Source organism: Lagopus muta, chromosome 1 (genome assembly GCF_023343835.1).
Source record: "Lagopus muta isolate bLagMut1 chromosome 1, bLagMut1 primary, whole genome shotgun sequence".
NCBI classification, from domain to species: Eukaryota; Metazoa; Chordata; class Aves; order Galliformes; family Phasianidae; genus Lagopus; species Lagopus muta.
The window spans coordinates 116,843,477-116,861,070 of NC_064433.1; the positions used below are offsets into that span (position 1 = coordinate 116,843,477).

General features: G+C 42.1%; 1 protein-coding gene across 2 annotated transcripts in view; it reads left to right on the top strand.

Moving 5' to 3' along the window:
* The first annotated feature begins 246 nt into the window (after positions 1–246).
* PCYT1B (phosphate cytidylyltransferase 1B, choline) overlaps positions 247–17,594 on the top strand; it is a 33,023-nt gene continuing 15,675 nt past the window's right edge. For both annotated transcript variants that reach the window (XM_048933790.1, XM_048933791.1), the window contains exons 1-4: positions 247–405; positions 12,011–12,110; positions 13,508–13,624; positions 16,754–16,905. In XM_048933790.1, the coding sequence (XP_048789747.1) occupies positions 289–405; positions 12,011–12,110; positions 13,508–13,624; positions 16,754–16,905 (486 nt within the window). In that variant the 5' untranslated portion in view covers positions 247–288. The remainder of the gene's footprint in view (positions 406–12,010; positions 12,111–13,507; positions 13,625–16,753; positions 16,906–17,594) is intronic.

Consider the following 17,594-nt stretch of genomic DNA (forward strand, 5'->3'; position numbering starts at 1 on the left):
CCCCGCAGGGTGCAAGGCGGGAAGAACCGCCGAGCGGCCCGGTCCCGCAGTGGCGCCGCGGGACGGCAGCCAACCGGGAGGCCGCATGCAAATGAGCGCGGCGCTCCCCCAGGCGGGAGGGAGGCGCGGCTGCCGCCCGGTTGCCATGGCGACGCGAGGCGGCCGTGCCCCCGGGCTGCTCGTGGGGAGACCCCCAGCGGGGCGGGCACCCGCGTGACGGCGGAGCCCCGCGCCGGGCGGGCCCGGGCGGCGGCAGCGGGGAGCGGCGGGGAGCGGCGGGAGCCGGCCATGCCAGTGCTCGCCGGCGGTGCTGAGTCAGAAGCAGGTATCCCGAAAGCCCCTTCTGATGAGCGGCGCCCCGGGGCCATGGAGGAGCTGGAGCACACCTGTCCGCAGCCGCGCCTGGTGAGTGCGGCCCGGCCCGCGGGCGGGTCCGTGCGTGTGGGCAGCGCCGGCGCGAGGAGGGCCGGGGCAGCGGGGGGCACGGACGGCTTTCCTGGCGCCTTCCCGTTAGCTCGCTGCGCGGGCCGCCTTCCTCTTGCCCTTGCTCGTTCTTTGTCGTTTCGCTGACTTTGGGAAACGCGGTGACAGCCGAGCCAAGCGAGTTCCGGTCCTTATCCGAAAGCGAGAAAGGAAACGATAGAACACCCCGTTAAAAAAAAAAAAAAGAGAGAGAGAGAAACGAAGAACGCCGCGGTGCGATGGGCGCCGCCGGAGCGCCGTTCTGCGGCCTCAAGCGCAGGTACCGCGGCCGAGGCTCTGGGGCAGGTCAGGGCAGGCCGCGGCGGCACCGGTCGGACCCGGCTCCCGTAGTGCCCGCAGCGCCGCGCGCCCGGGCAGCGATTCGGGACCGCGGGCGTGAGGGAGCGCCCCGAGGATGCGCTGCGCTGTGCGCGACCTGCCGCACCTCCGTGTGTGCGGCCCCGGACGGTCCTGTGCCTGGAAGCTGCCTCTTTTCGTGTGGTAATGCCAAGTGCCGGAGTGTTGGCTTGCTTTTTGTGGAAAGCTTTTGTTGTTCTTGCACATTCGGAGGGGCAGGAGGCAGACAAACGGCAGCAAGATGTGGAAGTGTGTGATTGATGCAACAGCTGAGTGTGGAAATCAGATCCTTCAGCTCCAGGATTCGGTCTGATTAACACATATTTAAGCATCAGACTTTGGTAATTAACTTCAGCGCTATATTTGAATTAGTTGACACCATTCTAACGTGATGAGAAATAGCAACAGTTGCTGGAGTTGACCCAAATTAATGTTTCCTACTTGGTAGAGCTGGAACCAGCTTTAAAGAAAACCATTATTTCGTTCAAGGGATGTCTTTGGAGCTGTGTTGATAGGGCAGGTTAGCTCACGTGTGGTTACTGCTGCATTCCCCTACACACTGCCCGAGATTTCTATGTCAAAACACCCGTTTGAATAGATTACTACATGCAGTCTGACACTTTAAAAGATTCTAAAGGAGGCAGTGACAACGTGATGCCAGTGTTTGTGGTATTGCTGACTCCAGTATAATTCTGTGGAAATTCAGGTGACAGCTGGAGTGCATTAAGAGGGATTAACAGGGATTCATCATGATGTTTTAGGTCTTCATGAGTACCAGTAAATTCATAATGGACAATGAAAACATTTTGAATGAAGATTATGGAAGTGTGTCCGTATACAGTGGTACATGGACAGCCAGCAGATCTACCTTGTCTTCAGGCACAACAAAAAAAAGGTCGTTGTAGTATAATGGAATGTACCTCTCTTGATTGTATAAAGAATGTTATAGACAGGTGCTTTAGATAGCTATGTCTTGAGAAGAGTTCAGAGCTGGTGTCCTGAAGGGTCAGTCACAACTCCACAGATGCTCTAGTGACATGGGCTTTTTAATATTTTCACTACCTTCTCTGATCCCCCTTCATCACGTACACACGTGGATCACTGACCAAGGCACTTATTTTATTAGAATAACTGAAAGAGGAGGTCTAAGTTACCATCTTTGTATCATCCTGCAATGCTGGACTACAGGATGGTACCTTAGAATGATACCCATTATAGACAACTTTTTGATACTGCACTTTGGTTGTTACACAGCACGAAAATGATCTGGACCTTCAAGTTCTTAGTACAGGCTCGTTTTTAGGAAGCTATTTTTGTTAAGGAAAAAAAAATTCAAAACACAAAAAGGAGGTTAGTTGTTTTCTGAAACAGTTGTTGTCATCCTGTTCATTAAAAAAGCAATTATTTATTTTAAGCCTTACATCTGTGAATACTTTTAATGGATATCTGTCACTAGGTCCTCTGATTTTAGGCTGTGCAGTCTGCTAGCTTGGCAGGAAGTTTTTATCCTGCTCTTGTTTAGACCGAACTGCTGGCTTGGACAACTTTTCAATCTATTACTGCCCCATCTTTTTTCTTTTTCTTTTCTTTTCTTTTTTTTCTTTTTTTTCTTTTCTTTTTTGTGAGCATTGCTTCTCCAGCTTAGACCTCCAGACATCCATGGTTTGGTCAGCTATCCATAGGTTGGTCAGAGGGACCATCACTGTTTTAAGTGGGTAAACATCGCTGCTGGTCATATCATGACATGCATTCAAAAGGTAGCAGTTCCCCCATGCAGTGTTCAACATGTTGTAGACTGCTGTTGAGCCATGGATCTCAGTTAGGGAATCCTGTTACAGTTTGCGTGTGTCTGCCTACACTGAAAAGGCCTGCAAGTAGACAAGCTCTTAGTTTAATGTGATGGCAGAGACATCAAGGGAGGAAATAGATTAAAAGTAGAAAATTGTGTGAAACAATATGCCTTTTTTATTATTATTTATTTCAATATTTTGGGATCATGAGTTTGACTTTGGTTCCAGAAGAAACTCTACATGAGCAGCTTATGGAAGGGTCGGGGCTCACCTTATAAATTGCTAGTCAACGTGAAATAAAGTAAAGGACACTGCAACAGCACACTTTGTTCAGGAAGACCGTTCCAGAGAGTGTCTTTGACCAAAAAAAAAAGAGCAATGGTAATTTATAAGTACAGTGCTGCAAATAAAGCAAAACTGAATACACTTTGAAACTTTCCTGAAAACAAACTTCAAAATGTACCAGTTGGCCTCATCTTTCCTTCGAGGGGATCTTTTCCTCGTATTTCAAGTCCCTGTCACATAATGTAGGCCTCAGGGAGAACACCTGGAGAAGTGCTGTTGGGACCTGAGTTAAAATGCATTATTTTCAAAAATGGTCAGTTAATAGGAATGAAGTATCTTGAAATGTGTATTTCCATAGCAGTACCTAGCTCATGGTGCTTTGTGTCTAATGAGAGGTAATGCTTGAGTCAGGAATACAGGCTGTTCTGCAACAGGTGGGGAAAGATAGGCACAGCTTAAGGAATCCAAAAAAGGCCAGTAACTACCTAAATTAGCCAAGGTGAACTAAAGGGGAGAAAACATGTTGGCCTATGTGTACAGAGGTGTTGGTGAGTACAGGGCCAGCAAGGAATTAAGCAACTTTTTTCATTACTATCAGCGTGATGACCTAAAAAAGCAGGGATGTGGCTTTTGCTGTGGGCTTTTGCAGTCCCAAGAACACCAGGTTGTTCTGGGAATCACAGTTCTGTGACATCCACACTACCACAAGAAACTATTCTCAGACATCTCAAGCTGAAGCCGGATCCCATTTGCCTGTGCAGCAAGTAATATCAGCCTTGTGTGGAAATGCCATACTAGTTTTTTTTCTGACATCGTTGCAAGGGCAGGAAGACTAGCTGGAGACTTTGGACCTATCAGCGAATAAAACATGTTCTGCCAAGGCACTGTAATTATCAGGGCTATTTGAGGTTTACCCTGGCAATCCCAGCAACTGCTCGCAAGCCCGAGCTTCCTTCTACTGCTTTAACTTGAGATTCAGAAGCTACAAGCTTGTATGAATCAGTAGGACTTAGGCACCAGATACCCTGGGGCCACTGAGTCTGTAATAATTTGGAAAATCAGATTTAGGAACGTTTGAAGAGCACAGCTTTCAAGTAATTTGAGGTATCAGCTGCGTTAGTTGTTCATTTTATTGTATGATTTATTTTAGAAGAAATGACAGCACAGTGAAGGCAGCATTGGGCTCCTCTAGATTCCTGTTCCTGCTGTTAAGCAATAAATTATTAAGCACAAAATCTGGGGAAAAAAAATTGCAAGAACCTTATTCATGTCTTGGCTTTCTATATTTTCATCCCTGGAAACCTTACCTCCTTCATATTTGCAGGCAGTGATTTGATAGGGTCTGATGTAACCTGTAGAATTACTTTGGATATTTTACCTCAATGAGCCTCCATATATCTTCGTATTTACCTTTCATGTCTCACTAATATATATATGCAATTTTAACCAGAGGAGCTAATGCCAAATTTAGGGGCTTTTGTTGTGATTTCAAAGCATCCCGTGTGTTTGCTCTCTCTCATCTGATGTTATGACTTAGGGGGTCTGCCATCTGTTTACTTTAAACTGGAACTAAGCATAAATGTCTACGTGAAAAGCTTGACATGTGAGAAACTCAAAATGACTTTGTGTGATCCAATATCTTTTAGTTCCTTTACAAGTTTTGTTTCTGCTTCGGCTTAATTTTAGTTTTTATAAATGTTGCCTATTACACAAAAGCACAAACTCTTAAAAAATGCCCAGTGTTTGTACTTGGAGCACGTAGCAGTCTTTACCACAGTTAACAAATACATAAAAACTTGCCTGTAGGCACCAGAAATCTGCTGAAATTTCATTTGCCGCATCAAAGGACACACGTTTGGTATACATTCCAGAATGCCACAGTCTCTGCAAAAACATATTGCAATTCGAATTGATCAGATCCACAGAACTACAGAATTCATAAGTGACCCATGAACACAGCACAGGGAGCAAGCACTACATTCTGTGTCTTTATTCCTTGTTTGCAAATACGTATCTGCAATGCAATTTTAGGAGAAGCTTTACTGGGAGAATGTTACTGAGTTCTTAAACTATGCTGTTGTTGCTACTGTGGAGGTTTGAGTAAAAAACCATTGTGTGTGGATATCTCTACTTGCTCCCCAAAAGCGTATACAAAATTATGACACATATAAAACATAAGAAGAAACCCAGTGATACAGAAACAGGAATAAGATGTAGTCTGTTACCTCACATTTAGGGCTGTGCACAGACAGCACAGCTGGAACTGTCTTTGTATGTGCTTACTTTGTTCCCAGGTAGTTTGCCCATCTTTCCTGCATGTATGGAGACAGAACACAAAAGGTGAAAAAACTCTTCTGAGAAGCACAGATAAATCAGAGGTCTGTTATGAAAGCCCAGTGTGCTTCCTAGGTGGAAATAGTTCATCCCAGGCTGCTCTTGTGTTCCAGCTGGGGAACTGCAGAGAATACTTGCCTCGTGCTGGGGAAAATTGTTTTTTTCTTCTTTATGCTTCAACATAGCTCTATTTTGAGTAATGATCTATATTTAAAAAAATAAATAAATAAATAAAAATAATAATAAAAAAAGCTATCCTACGTCTGACATAAAATAATTGATAGACATTAAGTACCTTTATGTTGAAACATGAGTAGAGATTAAATACTGAGCTAGGTTCTTCCAGAATCTCAGCTCCAGCTGATTTCAGCAGATTAACTCTTGCCTGTAGTAAACCTGAAGTTAAGTGCTTTTAGGCATACATCAGGTGTATACACTAATGCAGGTGACTAAAGAAACAGGCATTAGAAGTTAAAAAAAAATATGAACCAACATCAGCAGTTTCTGCATTGGTCAATAAAACTCAAAGTGTCATTGGAGCAGAGCTTGAGTGTTTTGGGTCTGTGGTACCTGCTGCTCAGATTTTAATTGCAAATTCATGACAGGCAATTGGGTTCTGCAGTCTGGTTGCAGTGTCTTCCTTTTATGATGGTCTTTTCAGGCTGCAGTTTGGTAACCAGCGCCCTGCTGATGGAGCTCTGCGCTTCCTTGTCTTGAACTGTTGCATATCCCTCCTCCTGTCAGAGACCCCTGACAGCCTGAAGCTCTGTCAAGCAAGGCAGTGGGATCGAGGCTCACTGACTGCACGCTGCCTTAGCATCATTTTGTTTTTTCACTACCCAGGTCGCTTGTGTACAGCACTCCTTCCAGCTGTGCTGGGGGAAAGAGGACAGATCTGTGATTTGCAGAGGCTTGTGTTTCTTTTCCAGCTAGTGTTCACGTAGATGGAGGTGCTTCATGATTCACCTGGTTCATGCATCTCATTTCTTGTATGTATGTAAGCAAATATCTCACATCAGGCTGAATGTGGTCTCCTGAGGACTCTCCTGCCATTTCTTCAGAAATAACAGGGATACATACCACTACTTTTAATGACTGAGCTCTTGGCAACAGCTGCTTGGGTGTGAATAGACATCTAATGCATGAAAATCCTGTTTCCCAGGTGCATAAATTGATGCTTAACTTGGGATGCATCCTGCCTCTGCAAAGGATTTTAATTCTGAATACTGTGTTCCGGTTTGGTCAGAAGCTGTGGTTGTCACACAAGAATCTTGTCACAACATTATTTCTCCTTTTGCAAAGATTAGAGTAGAATATTGTTGTGCTAGTTTCATCATCTATCAAACATATTTACATCAGTGTGCTTCTTGAGAAAGCAATGGAAGCTTTTTTTCCTGCTATTATTCAGTTTCTAATTTGTAATTACATCTCGCATTTAATCATGACTGACTAAGTATTAATGACAAACAAAGTGTAATTGAAGATAAAGCCACAGAAAAAGCAACTGGGAATAAGACAATTTGGAATGCTTGCAAACAGAGGTGTTAGGATTATTATTTTTTAAGTTATTATTCTTGTTAGGTTAGAATGGCCTATTTTGTTAGATCCATCTCTTTGAGTCAGCAGAATTGCTGAAGAATAAGCTAGATTTTCTTTTGATTCATGTGTCAATACTGGAGCTTTTTCCTTCTGAAAAGTTTATCTCAGGGCACCCATCAATAACATTCAGTTCAACTGTCTGGGCCAAAGTTACTGAAGGCAATAAATACATCAGACAACAGGATGTTCATTTTCTGTACTGTTCACTCCCCAGCCTTCCAGGAGAAGACCCAGGTAGGAAGCCCTTCCACTAGCAAAGGGCATTTATACTTCAGAAGCTCCACGTGTATTTTTAGTTCCTCCTAAAGAGTTTCAATAACGTTTTGCTCTTAGCAAATGTTCCTTAAAGCCGATGTCAGCGTTTCCTGTTCTGTAATTACTGTTTGCTAACATCAGGAGCAGGTTCCCAAAATATTCTTTCTTCATATGAATAGACCTCACCCACGTGACTCGTTCCAGTGAAATCAGTTGTTTTAAATACTGCCTCAGAGAGGGAAGGAGATTGCAGCATCACAGAATTTCCCTGCCAGCAAAGCACAGGCCTTACAAAGCACAGCTCTGTGAAGCTTTCCGTGTCTAGCCGTACTGGGTCAAGACCTGAAATGTGCTCAGACCTTTGTTGCTGGCCAAATCCTTGGTGACATACAAGAGTGCTCTCTGTCAAGAGAACAATGTTTTTGTCTGCTATGTGGTAAGCAAGGTAGTGTAGCTGTGTTAATACTAATAGTTTTTAAAAAGTAGCGTCCCTTCTATGTACATAGGTTGCATGCAGTTACCCTCAGACACAGCTACAATGGCAGATGCAGTGTCGTGTGGATGCCTCTACGTGTGCCCAGCTTCAAAAATATTTCTCTCTTCCTCGCTGCTGCGTGGGAGAAGAAAATAAAAAGAAATACATAGAACAGTCACGCTACTAGTTATTCCTCTTACCGACTGTAAACAAAATAAATGGTGTAGAGGTGCTCATGCTTTTTAGGTGCTGTTTCAGTGATCTGACTCCTGTTTCTCCACAAAACACCTCCCACTTTCCTTTAAATCCATTGGAAACATAAGCTGTTCCTATTTATCTGCTGAATTGCAGCTGAGTTAAATGGCTACAGTAGCCTAAGAGGCTATGAAGAGGGTAATAGAAAGGCAGCACCAAGATATGCCTGAAAATAAACTACTCCTAGTAGTCATATGGCATTTCTTCTGTGCTTGCATTTGGACTCAGAATGAAGTTCAGTTGGAGAGAGCTACTGCCCTGCACTCTCTGTCTCATTAGTTATACTTGGGGGCTGCTAACATGCTGAGTGCAAATGACGCTGTATGAGGCATTTACTTGGAAGCCACTCTTTTCCTACCTTTCCATCTCTTAATTTACTGAAGTTGATTGAACTTCATTCAATTCTTGTGTGAACATGGGAGATACTTGAAACTTGTCACCAGGTGGGTCACACCCCATATGCAGGGGTTATTCAGTATCTTATTTTCACATCCATTTGCTTTTAGGAATTCAATTTTTAATTATAATTCAGTGCCATGTCTTCATTTCCAGGAAACATGAGTTGCATTGCAAAGGTTTTTTTTTTTATTTTATTTTTAACATCCTCAGAAATAAATATCACTAAAGAATCCCCATTTCACAATGACTTCTCCATTTATGACAGGTAACAGGTTGTCTCTAGACTCCACAAATTAATATTACAGTAACAACATGGCATTTGGACTGCTTAAACGAAAATATGGTCTCCCTGCTGCTATCAGGTGCTTACGGCATCAGATAACCCCAGAGTGTGAGCACCATGTAAATAATTTTATATTCCTATCTGTTAAAGCTCTACAATCATAGAATCATGAAATGAACACAGAATGGTTTGGGTTGGAAGAGACCCTAAAGCCCACCCAGCCCCAACCCCTGCCATGGGCAGGGCTGCCCCCCACCAGCTCAGCTCCAGGCCCCATCCAGCCTGGCCTGGAGTGCCTCCAGGGATGGGGCACCACAGCTGCTCTGACAGCTGTGCTAATAGCTTCACCATCCTCTGAGTAAAGGATTTCCTTCTAACATCTAACCTGAATCTCCCTCTTTTTGTTTAAAACTATTCTGCCCTGTTACTAGTGGACCATGTAAGAAGTCAGCCCCATCCTACTTATCAACTCCCTTTCTAGAAATTGGAAGAGTTTTGAGCTTGAACAGTGTAAAAACCACCTTTAAACCACCTTGCGGCTAACAGAGAAGGGCAACAAAAATAAACAAAGCTGTAGGCCAGCTGTATGAGGGAATAATTCTGTTATTTATTTAATCAGGGCAAAATTAGCCTGGGAAAAAATGACTGAGAGGAGAAAAGAGAGAAATCACAAAATAACTGAAATCCTGAGAGACATGGAATAGGTGACTATGGATGATTTCCAGTGCAAGAATATAAAACAATACAAGCAAAAGGCAGATGCTGAGCAAGCAAAAGGAGATAATGTGCCAGTGAGCTCACGCTGAGGCTGTAGAGTACCCTGCTACAGGATGATGCAGATCTCAGAAGCTTATCTTGGTCCAAAAGATGAGGGTGATTTGACTTGCTTGGCTAATTGCAAAATGAAAGTGCCCGGAAAATAATAAAGACACAGATGAAAAGTCTGTCAGAAGAAGACAGAAGTACACTTGTCTAACCATCTGATTATTAACAGAACTGAAGCAAACTTCTACAAGTACTTCAGTGCATTAACCAAAATGAAAAGGCTGCTATGTAGATTATCTCTTCTCTCAGTTCCAGTTATTACTCACAAGAAATTGAAAAGATAGGAGTAATTATAATAAAAGCAGAAAGGCGCTTGATAATTTATTTCTGGTTTTTGATGACTTCTTGAAATACTTTATCTTACACTATTGCAGACAAACCAAATTATCTTATTTTACTCATAAGATGTTCTTTTTAAGCTCTGTGGCATCTTTTCTAGGCCAGAGAAAATGGAATAGTATTATAACTGGGAGCTATTGATGTGTTTGAGTTCATCTGGCAGCACACAGTATTTATCCATTTCTCCATTTATGCATTCTGTTTTTGACAGAATTTTGCTGCTTTTAACCTGCTGTGTTTAATGCATTTTCTTATCCAGGGATTGAGAGGTCACAGAGTAACAGAAGCATGGATAAGTCTGGGTCTAAGCCCTTGGCCATGAAGTGAGCTTTAACAATGAGTGTTTACAAAAACTAGATTGATGGGAAGCTAATAGAAGCTAATAGTTGTTTCTCCATTTAGCAGAGACTGAAAGAAAACCTTGGTGTCATAAAGGTGTTTAAATGGACAAAAAGCCCCACTGTGTTTGCCTGGAAAAAAAAAATCTTGCTGTGAACCAGGCCTATTTTCTTCAAATAATCTCTAAGGAAACAGCCTCTGCCAAGCTAGGATCTGATTACCAGTTGCAGGCCTCAGACCATAGCCATTATTGTTTTAACATTTCTGCCTTCCTCTTTATCTCAGCACGAACCTGGCTGTATGGGCTGTTGTGTAACTTGACCTTGCTTGGAGATAAAAAGACAGGTTAGCACTCAGGGATCACAAAGACAGAAGCAAAAAGACAGTATTTAGAAAATAAAGGAGGGAGCTCCCACTATATGATTATGTGTAATGCCCTGTGCTGTGCTACGTGGGTGGCCAGTTGAATAGTTCCTTCCTATGAGACCCAGGCAGAAATGTGGAGTTGTTTGGCATATTTTCTCCAATTTTAACCTTGTCTGTGCAGGGAAGCTGTGATTTTCATCACCAACATATTCATGTGACCTCAGATGATTTCCAGCAGTCTTTGATCTTAGGAAAAAAAGGAAGGAAAAATGTACACGTACATATATAAAGGTTGAGTGCTGGAGGGAAACAAAACAAATAGTGTATCCCAAAGCAGGAAGAGTCAAAAATGATTCTTACAGATCACTTTTTACTGTCGTTTTACTACTGTCCTCTGACCTTTGCATGCAACAAGACAGTGAGTTTAGAGCAGCAATTAAGCTCTACGTGTCTTTGGATTTAAGCATCTTGGGATGCTAAAGAAAATAAAAGCTCAGTGATTAAGTGTTCAATATCTAAAAGCTAAAAAAGTATAAATAAACAGGAAGAGAGATTCTGTTACTACCAACAGATCAAATTTATACTGACAGCTGTGCACTGCATAAATGGTCACTGTCAAAACCAAAGCAATGGTGCAAGGCTGTGAGGTCACCGCTAAATCATGGTGGAAGCAAAGTAAGTAACACCTCATCTCACAGAAACAGAGCAACCCAAAACTCAGCTAATTTTAGCTTGTTGTTTCTATGATTCTGGAGAGACGTCAAGCCAAGAGTAAGGGAAGCATGTTTTTTTTTCATATCAGACCATATGGCAGATAATAAACGCCTGATATTCTTCCTTCCTGCATAGGCATGAACAGAAAAAAGTAATGTCTGTAGCAGGGTTTCCTGACAGATAACACCACATCATTCTTCACACATCCTCACTCTCTCACTCCTGTCTTTAATTTATAAGCTCTTCAGACCCTCGTTGTGCTCTGACGACAGTTCAAGCGTTTTAGTACTATTACAGTAAATGCCAGAAAAGAGAAGGGAATTGCAGCTCAGATAGCTCTGGCTAGGTACGACTTCTGGTTGCAGCCCTGGCTTTATTCTGAATGGCTCCTCAAAATTGTCTGAGATTCTGGTTAAAGACACAGCAAAACTGTGTATGGTCCCAGTCATCTGTACTGCTGTTTTGTCAGTTGGAAGAACAGGTACATGTGAGGAGTGGCCTATTTGTAGTATCTAGATTCCAATTAGCTTTTCCAGCTGTTACTTACACACAGCAAAACACATCTTGTTAACTTGGGCCTTCGGACTTGTCGAGACCAAACCAACCATTTAGCTGCCATGACCTACAGCCGTCAGACCTGTCTTTGCCCTGCAAACAGAACAGTTCTGTGCCTGCTCTCTCGTCAGAATGCTTGAGCTTCTCAACTGAGACAATGAGTTAGGTTACACAGTGGAAAGCTTTGGAAAGTTTTTGGAAAGCTTTATTTTCCTCATCATTTTACAATTGTATTTGCTGAAGGGTGACCGAGAAGCAAAAGTTCATAGGGAACACACCAGCATTTAGCCTGGTTATATCATTCTGGAACAGTTCAGTGGTTCTTTCTTGACTCCTTGATGACCAAACAAATTGACTTTGTGTTTTTTCCTCTTCCAGACTCTGACAGCACCTGCCCCGTTTGCAGATGAAACAAGCTGTCAGTGCAGAGCACCCCACGAGAAGCTGACCATTGCACAAGCCCGCCTGGGAACACCAGGTATGTGTAGAGAATATCAGCAGGACCATGGGTACTCTCAAAGCACAGGCTTTCTCTTACAGATATGTATCAATACTGGCTTTTGCCTTCTATTTGGAAGCAAAGAGGCCAGCCTGATATCTGGTGCTATCAGGTAATGGGGAAGAAACCAGTGACTAAAGGACTGTTATTATTTGCTAGAGAAAAAAAAACAGGGGAAAACGTTGCAAGCTAGAGTTTGATATTCTCATGGATGCTTGCATGTTGTTCAGAAGGAAGGCTTGCCAGCCCACTCCAGACAGCCTGAAAATTGTGTTGTGTAATGGCTACCACTGGAGTTTCTTTCACTGATTCTCTTACTGACCACATAAAAATCTTTAGTGGCCTTAATTAAAGACGGTTTGCCCTTTGTAAAGAAAACATTCCTAATTTGTGAGCTCTGTCTGAACATTTTTTCCAGGCTTACCTCTGTGTTTGGGCTGGGGAAACAGAATAATTTCACAGAAAGTCCCAAATAAATATTTCAGCCCCACTGGATTCCAGGAGTATCGTTGTTTTTTTTAAAGCTTTTGCATACTTACTCTACATACTTAAAATAAGCTTCTAGAGTACGTAAGCAGATCCACTGTAGAGGAGTAAATACCAGATTCCTAGTCAGTTGTTCAAGGTATTATGTGGTCCCAAATCTTTATGGACCCCAGGATGTCCTGATAGTGGAGATATCTCTCTGTAGAGCTGAAGCACGTTCCATGAATGTTAGGGCTCTGTTTTTCTTGTGTCAGTTTCCCTTTTGCTTGAAGGTAACTTCTCTGTGGCACAGCTGTCAGGCCAGTCATTTGGTAAAGAATGTTTTACCTTTTCTGCCTAAAGGCTGTTGCTGAAGATTTCATACAGGGAGAGCTATATGGGTGATAGCGGGTGTAAGACTGAAAAAAAAAGATGAGCTCATTAATAAGAAGGAAATATGAAAAAAGGACAGTGAAGTGCTTATGTGGAAGAGGTGAGTTATGTGGAAAAAAGCCACAAACCAGAGGGAGAAAATGTGAAGCAATAGTAAAAGCAAGGAATAAAAATTTAAAAATCCAGAAGACAGAACTGTCTAGAAAGGCAGAGGGAAGAGAACAAGACATATGGTGGAACTCTGAATGAGACAGGAGGATGACATTTTTGCTAAATTAGAATACGGGGATGATGGATGATAATAAATAGGCTAAGTTTGAGAGAAAACAGCAGAGTACAGAGAAGAAGAAGCAATAAGCAGGATAAAACTCCGCACGTTCACCCACAGAGAATTTTGAATATCAGAAATGGAGTAGATATTCACAATGATCTTATCTGGGAACAAAAACCTGTTCAGCTGAATTAAGTGAAACTAGTTTGGGGTCTGTAAAGTCACTGTTGTGTTTCTTTCTCCACAGTTGACAGACCTGTCAGAGTGTATGCAGATGGGATATTTGACCTCTTCCACTCTGGCCATGCTAGAGCTCTTATGCAAGCCAAAACTCTATTCCCAAATAGCTACTTATTAGTAGGAGGTAAGATCAGAGTAATTTATTGCACTGAATTTTTGCTTCTGTGCTTTAGCATTGGAGTTATTGCTGTGCTCTCACCCCCAGCTGTTAATGCACTATGACTTTGAATGCTGCTTTCACTCTGGGGGCTTTCTATAGGTGATTTGCCTTGACTTACATCTTACAATTGCATCAATTAAAGTAAAAGTCAAATTCTGCCCTCAGCAGCACAGGCACAATTCCCATTCTAGTTAAAGCAGGTGTCTGCGTGACTCTGTGCTTAGAATAGCTCCACATGAATAATTTACCTTTTTCAGTTATTCGCTCAAAATTGTTCAAAGATGGAGATGAGTGAATGAGATCAGCCACTCATTTATTTCTGGCTCTTCAGTCCCTCTGCCAGTCAGGCACAGCCCACATCCTCTTGCTGCTGGGTCAGTACTGTGTGTGTGAGCCCAGTCCTCACCATCAGCCGAGAAGCTGAATCTAGCCCGTTATCACTGTAGACCTAAATGTACATCATGACTTGAATATATTTTTCAGCTCTCAAGTGTCCGCAGGCAATTTACACTCTTTCCAGCTTTTTCCACTAATTCCTTCTTTTTTGCCGTGTGGCTTGCTAACAGATGCTCAGCACTTGGCATTTGCCAGAGAAGTCACTGGAGAGTGGCTGTTTCCTGCCCAGCTGGCTGTGCAAGCACTGTTCTCGTGAGGCCCCAAGAACATGCATTTCATTTCCAGTTTCCCTGCACCTTTGAGTTTGAGATACATCTCAGAAATATTGCACAATTCAGCTGCTCAGATGTTCATAGAAATGATAATAAAGAGAATGTAGATGCAACCTCCAGATGCTTTCTAAGACACTCATTGCATCTTTGTTCCAAATTAGTTGGAAAGGGGGAAGGTTTAAAAAAAATTATAGAGGAAAAGAAAATCTCCTTTTAAACATAATCTTCAGTTTTACTATTAAGTTTATGAATGGTGACAATTCAAAGGGAGCTTCCTCAGAGAGAAATGACATCCCTTTGTTATGAAAGAAAAATGTAGGACATCTTGTTTCCCCCTTGATCCAGATAGCTTGCAGTAGAAACAAGTGGATGTGCAAAAGTATGAAGAATGTGAAACTTAAAAAATGGAAATTATGTAGGTTTTGTTCCTGTTTTTAAAAGGAAGAGAGGTGAAATGATTGTGTCACATATCAGGGAAGGAGCTCTGGGGCAAAAATGCAGCTTTATTGAATTTCATGGCGTAGCTCCACTGTGCCTTTTAGTTCTGGAGTGAAAGACAAAGCAGCCAGCACTCATTAGTACCTTTTCACAGCAATGCAGTGCCTTAGCATGTTTAAAGAATGGGCACTTTTCCACACCCACGTACAATTTGTGCTGCAAAAGCACTGGTGTCACGTGTGTTGCTGTGCATCACAACCGATCCCTTTTATTTCTTATTGTGAAAACAATTATTTGGAGCTAAGATGTTTTTGATAGACATTTATGCCTTCCCAAACCACTCATTAGAGCAGGATGATAGAAATAAAAGGAAGTGCAGACATACTGTGACTGCACTCTATATGAACAAGTAGTACTCAAAAATTGAAATTTCACCTTTCTACAAAATTCAAGCAAAAACTTCTGTTTCCCAATAATTTTAATAGACCCTTTCTTCCAGGAGAGGGTAATGCTAAGGTTACATAAAGTTTGTAAATAAATATAAATGCAGTCTCAGAAAGGAATCTTCCAACTGCAAATGCGTTTTCTCCATTAAATCAGCAGGCATATAAAAATGATGTCACAAGAGAGAATAGCATTTAGCTAGCTGAAATACACATATATATTGTTATCTGACTTTGAATTTTGCCTGAGCTCCAGGGTATTTACATTTTGCCTGCTTTAAAGGTCCTTAATGACCATACATCAAGAACATCCATTTTGAATCTCAAAAAGGACTTAATCTTTGCCAGAGCCTTGTCTGATAGGTTGACGTTTTCAAATTGGAAAGAAGTGGCTGCTGTTGGGCTGCTCTCACGTGCCTCTGCAGCACTAATAATGTTGCATTTGTCATTTGTCAAGTATATTTAGTGTTTGTCCAGGTGTCACAGAAAAGTGAGACGCAAAGGCATGGGTTTGACCTGTGGTGAAGGGCAAATACTGTCAACCCAAAGGGTATAAAATTATTCCATGTGGGAGTCAAATGACAATTGCAGCTATAATATTGGACAGAGTTAGAGCTGTGGAGACAGGCCACTGCATCTTATGCAACATTATGTGAGTGGAAGGATAATGGCCAACTTTTATAGTCCTCAGTAACATGGATGGTGCTTCCCCCTCATTTTAAAAGCAGTGTGACACAGTACTGGCACATCCAGAGTTAAAGATGCATTCCCAGGCTCCACCCTCTCCACTGGGGCATACAGCTTCTCCCAGTCCTTTCCACAACATTTTTTCTTCTGTAATTTCCCCTTTGATCATGCCATAAGCCTTATTTCTCTTTCTATGAAATCTGCTGAAGTCAAAGCTAAACTCAGAGACAGATTCCTGTAAAATTTGCCCCGACCTTATTTCATTCAGTGCTTATTTCATGAGAAACTGTTCTTTGTGATTTAGAGCTGTGTGGGCAAATTAATCATTTAGAACTTTGTTTACATAAGAGCAAACCTTTATATTGTGAGGGCGGTTGAATGCTGGAACAGGGTGCTGTGGGGTTTCCATCTTTGGTGTGCAGCCTTGCTGTAGTCAGCCCCCTCCAGGGAAGGGTTGTTGGATTAGGTGTCCAGGTATCTTCCTGTCTCAACCATTTTGTGATACATGTACTTTGACACTGCAGTTTCCATTTATTTTTGAAGCACTGTCCATAATCAGCCCTGAAATCTCTTGCTTGTAGTGGGACTCACTTGCCTCACATGTGCTTACGGTACCATGTGAGATATCCTGCAGTATCTCACTTGGGCTCCAGCTGCAGCTCTAGAAAGGGAAGGTCTCTCATAAATCTGTGGTTGTACTTGCCAACCATGAGCAGATCTCCTAGAGGCCCTGGAGCTCCTCAAAATTAGCTAAGGCGATAGCTAAGTGCTTAGCGTAATTATGGGAAGTGAAAAATATCTGATCCAGCAAATTCTACAGCGGGTGAAGTCATTTTGATGATACTTCCATATTTTAGTTTGCAGTGATGATTTAACTCATAAGTTCAAAGGCTTCACTGTGATGAATGAAACGGAGAGATATGAAGCCCTCAGACACTGTCGCTATGTGGATGAGGTCATCAGAGATGCACCCTGGACACTAACACCAGAATTCCTTGAGAAACATAAGGTATGTTTCTCCTCTTATCCCCCTTTCCCTTATATGGGAATTGAAGGTAAACAGCAAGCGTGTGAAGTTGTGTCAGCTGGAGTAAGTTATTTAATTCAGTTCACTCCAGTATCCAAAGTTAGTACCTGCCTTGCTTGCCCTCAGTCTGTGTCAGAAAATGCTGTATTTCTCTTGTCTTTTTTCCTCAGTATGCTGGGCTGATTTTTAAATGGCAAAATAACTGAAGAATCATCCATAAACTTATATTCAGGAAAGATCGACCACCAATAAAGCTATAATGCAATGACTGAAGTTCTGTTGAAGTCCTGAATTCAAGACATATTTGTTATTAATGTGAACAGGTGCAATACTTGGCCAGAAATACAAAGAAATATAATCTCTTACAGTTACTGTCTGTCATGCAGTACATCTTAACAAAAGCATAATTTACTAAATGTACTTTGGTGCCCACTTGACTCGGCTCTTCCAGTAGCTGAAACAGCTATCTTAGGTTTTCTACAGAATGTCACACACAGACAGCCACAGCACTGTGTTAATGACAGTGCTTCTGGAGGCAAGCTTTCTGTTCTTTCATTATTATCATAGAACTTAGCAGTTTTAGACCTAAATCTAGTGCAGTATTCTAGGTGATGGCTTTAGGATGAGAATGTCAAAAGAAAGTCAGCTGAAATCGAGAGTTGATCTTCCAC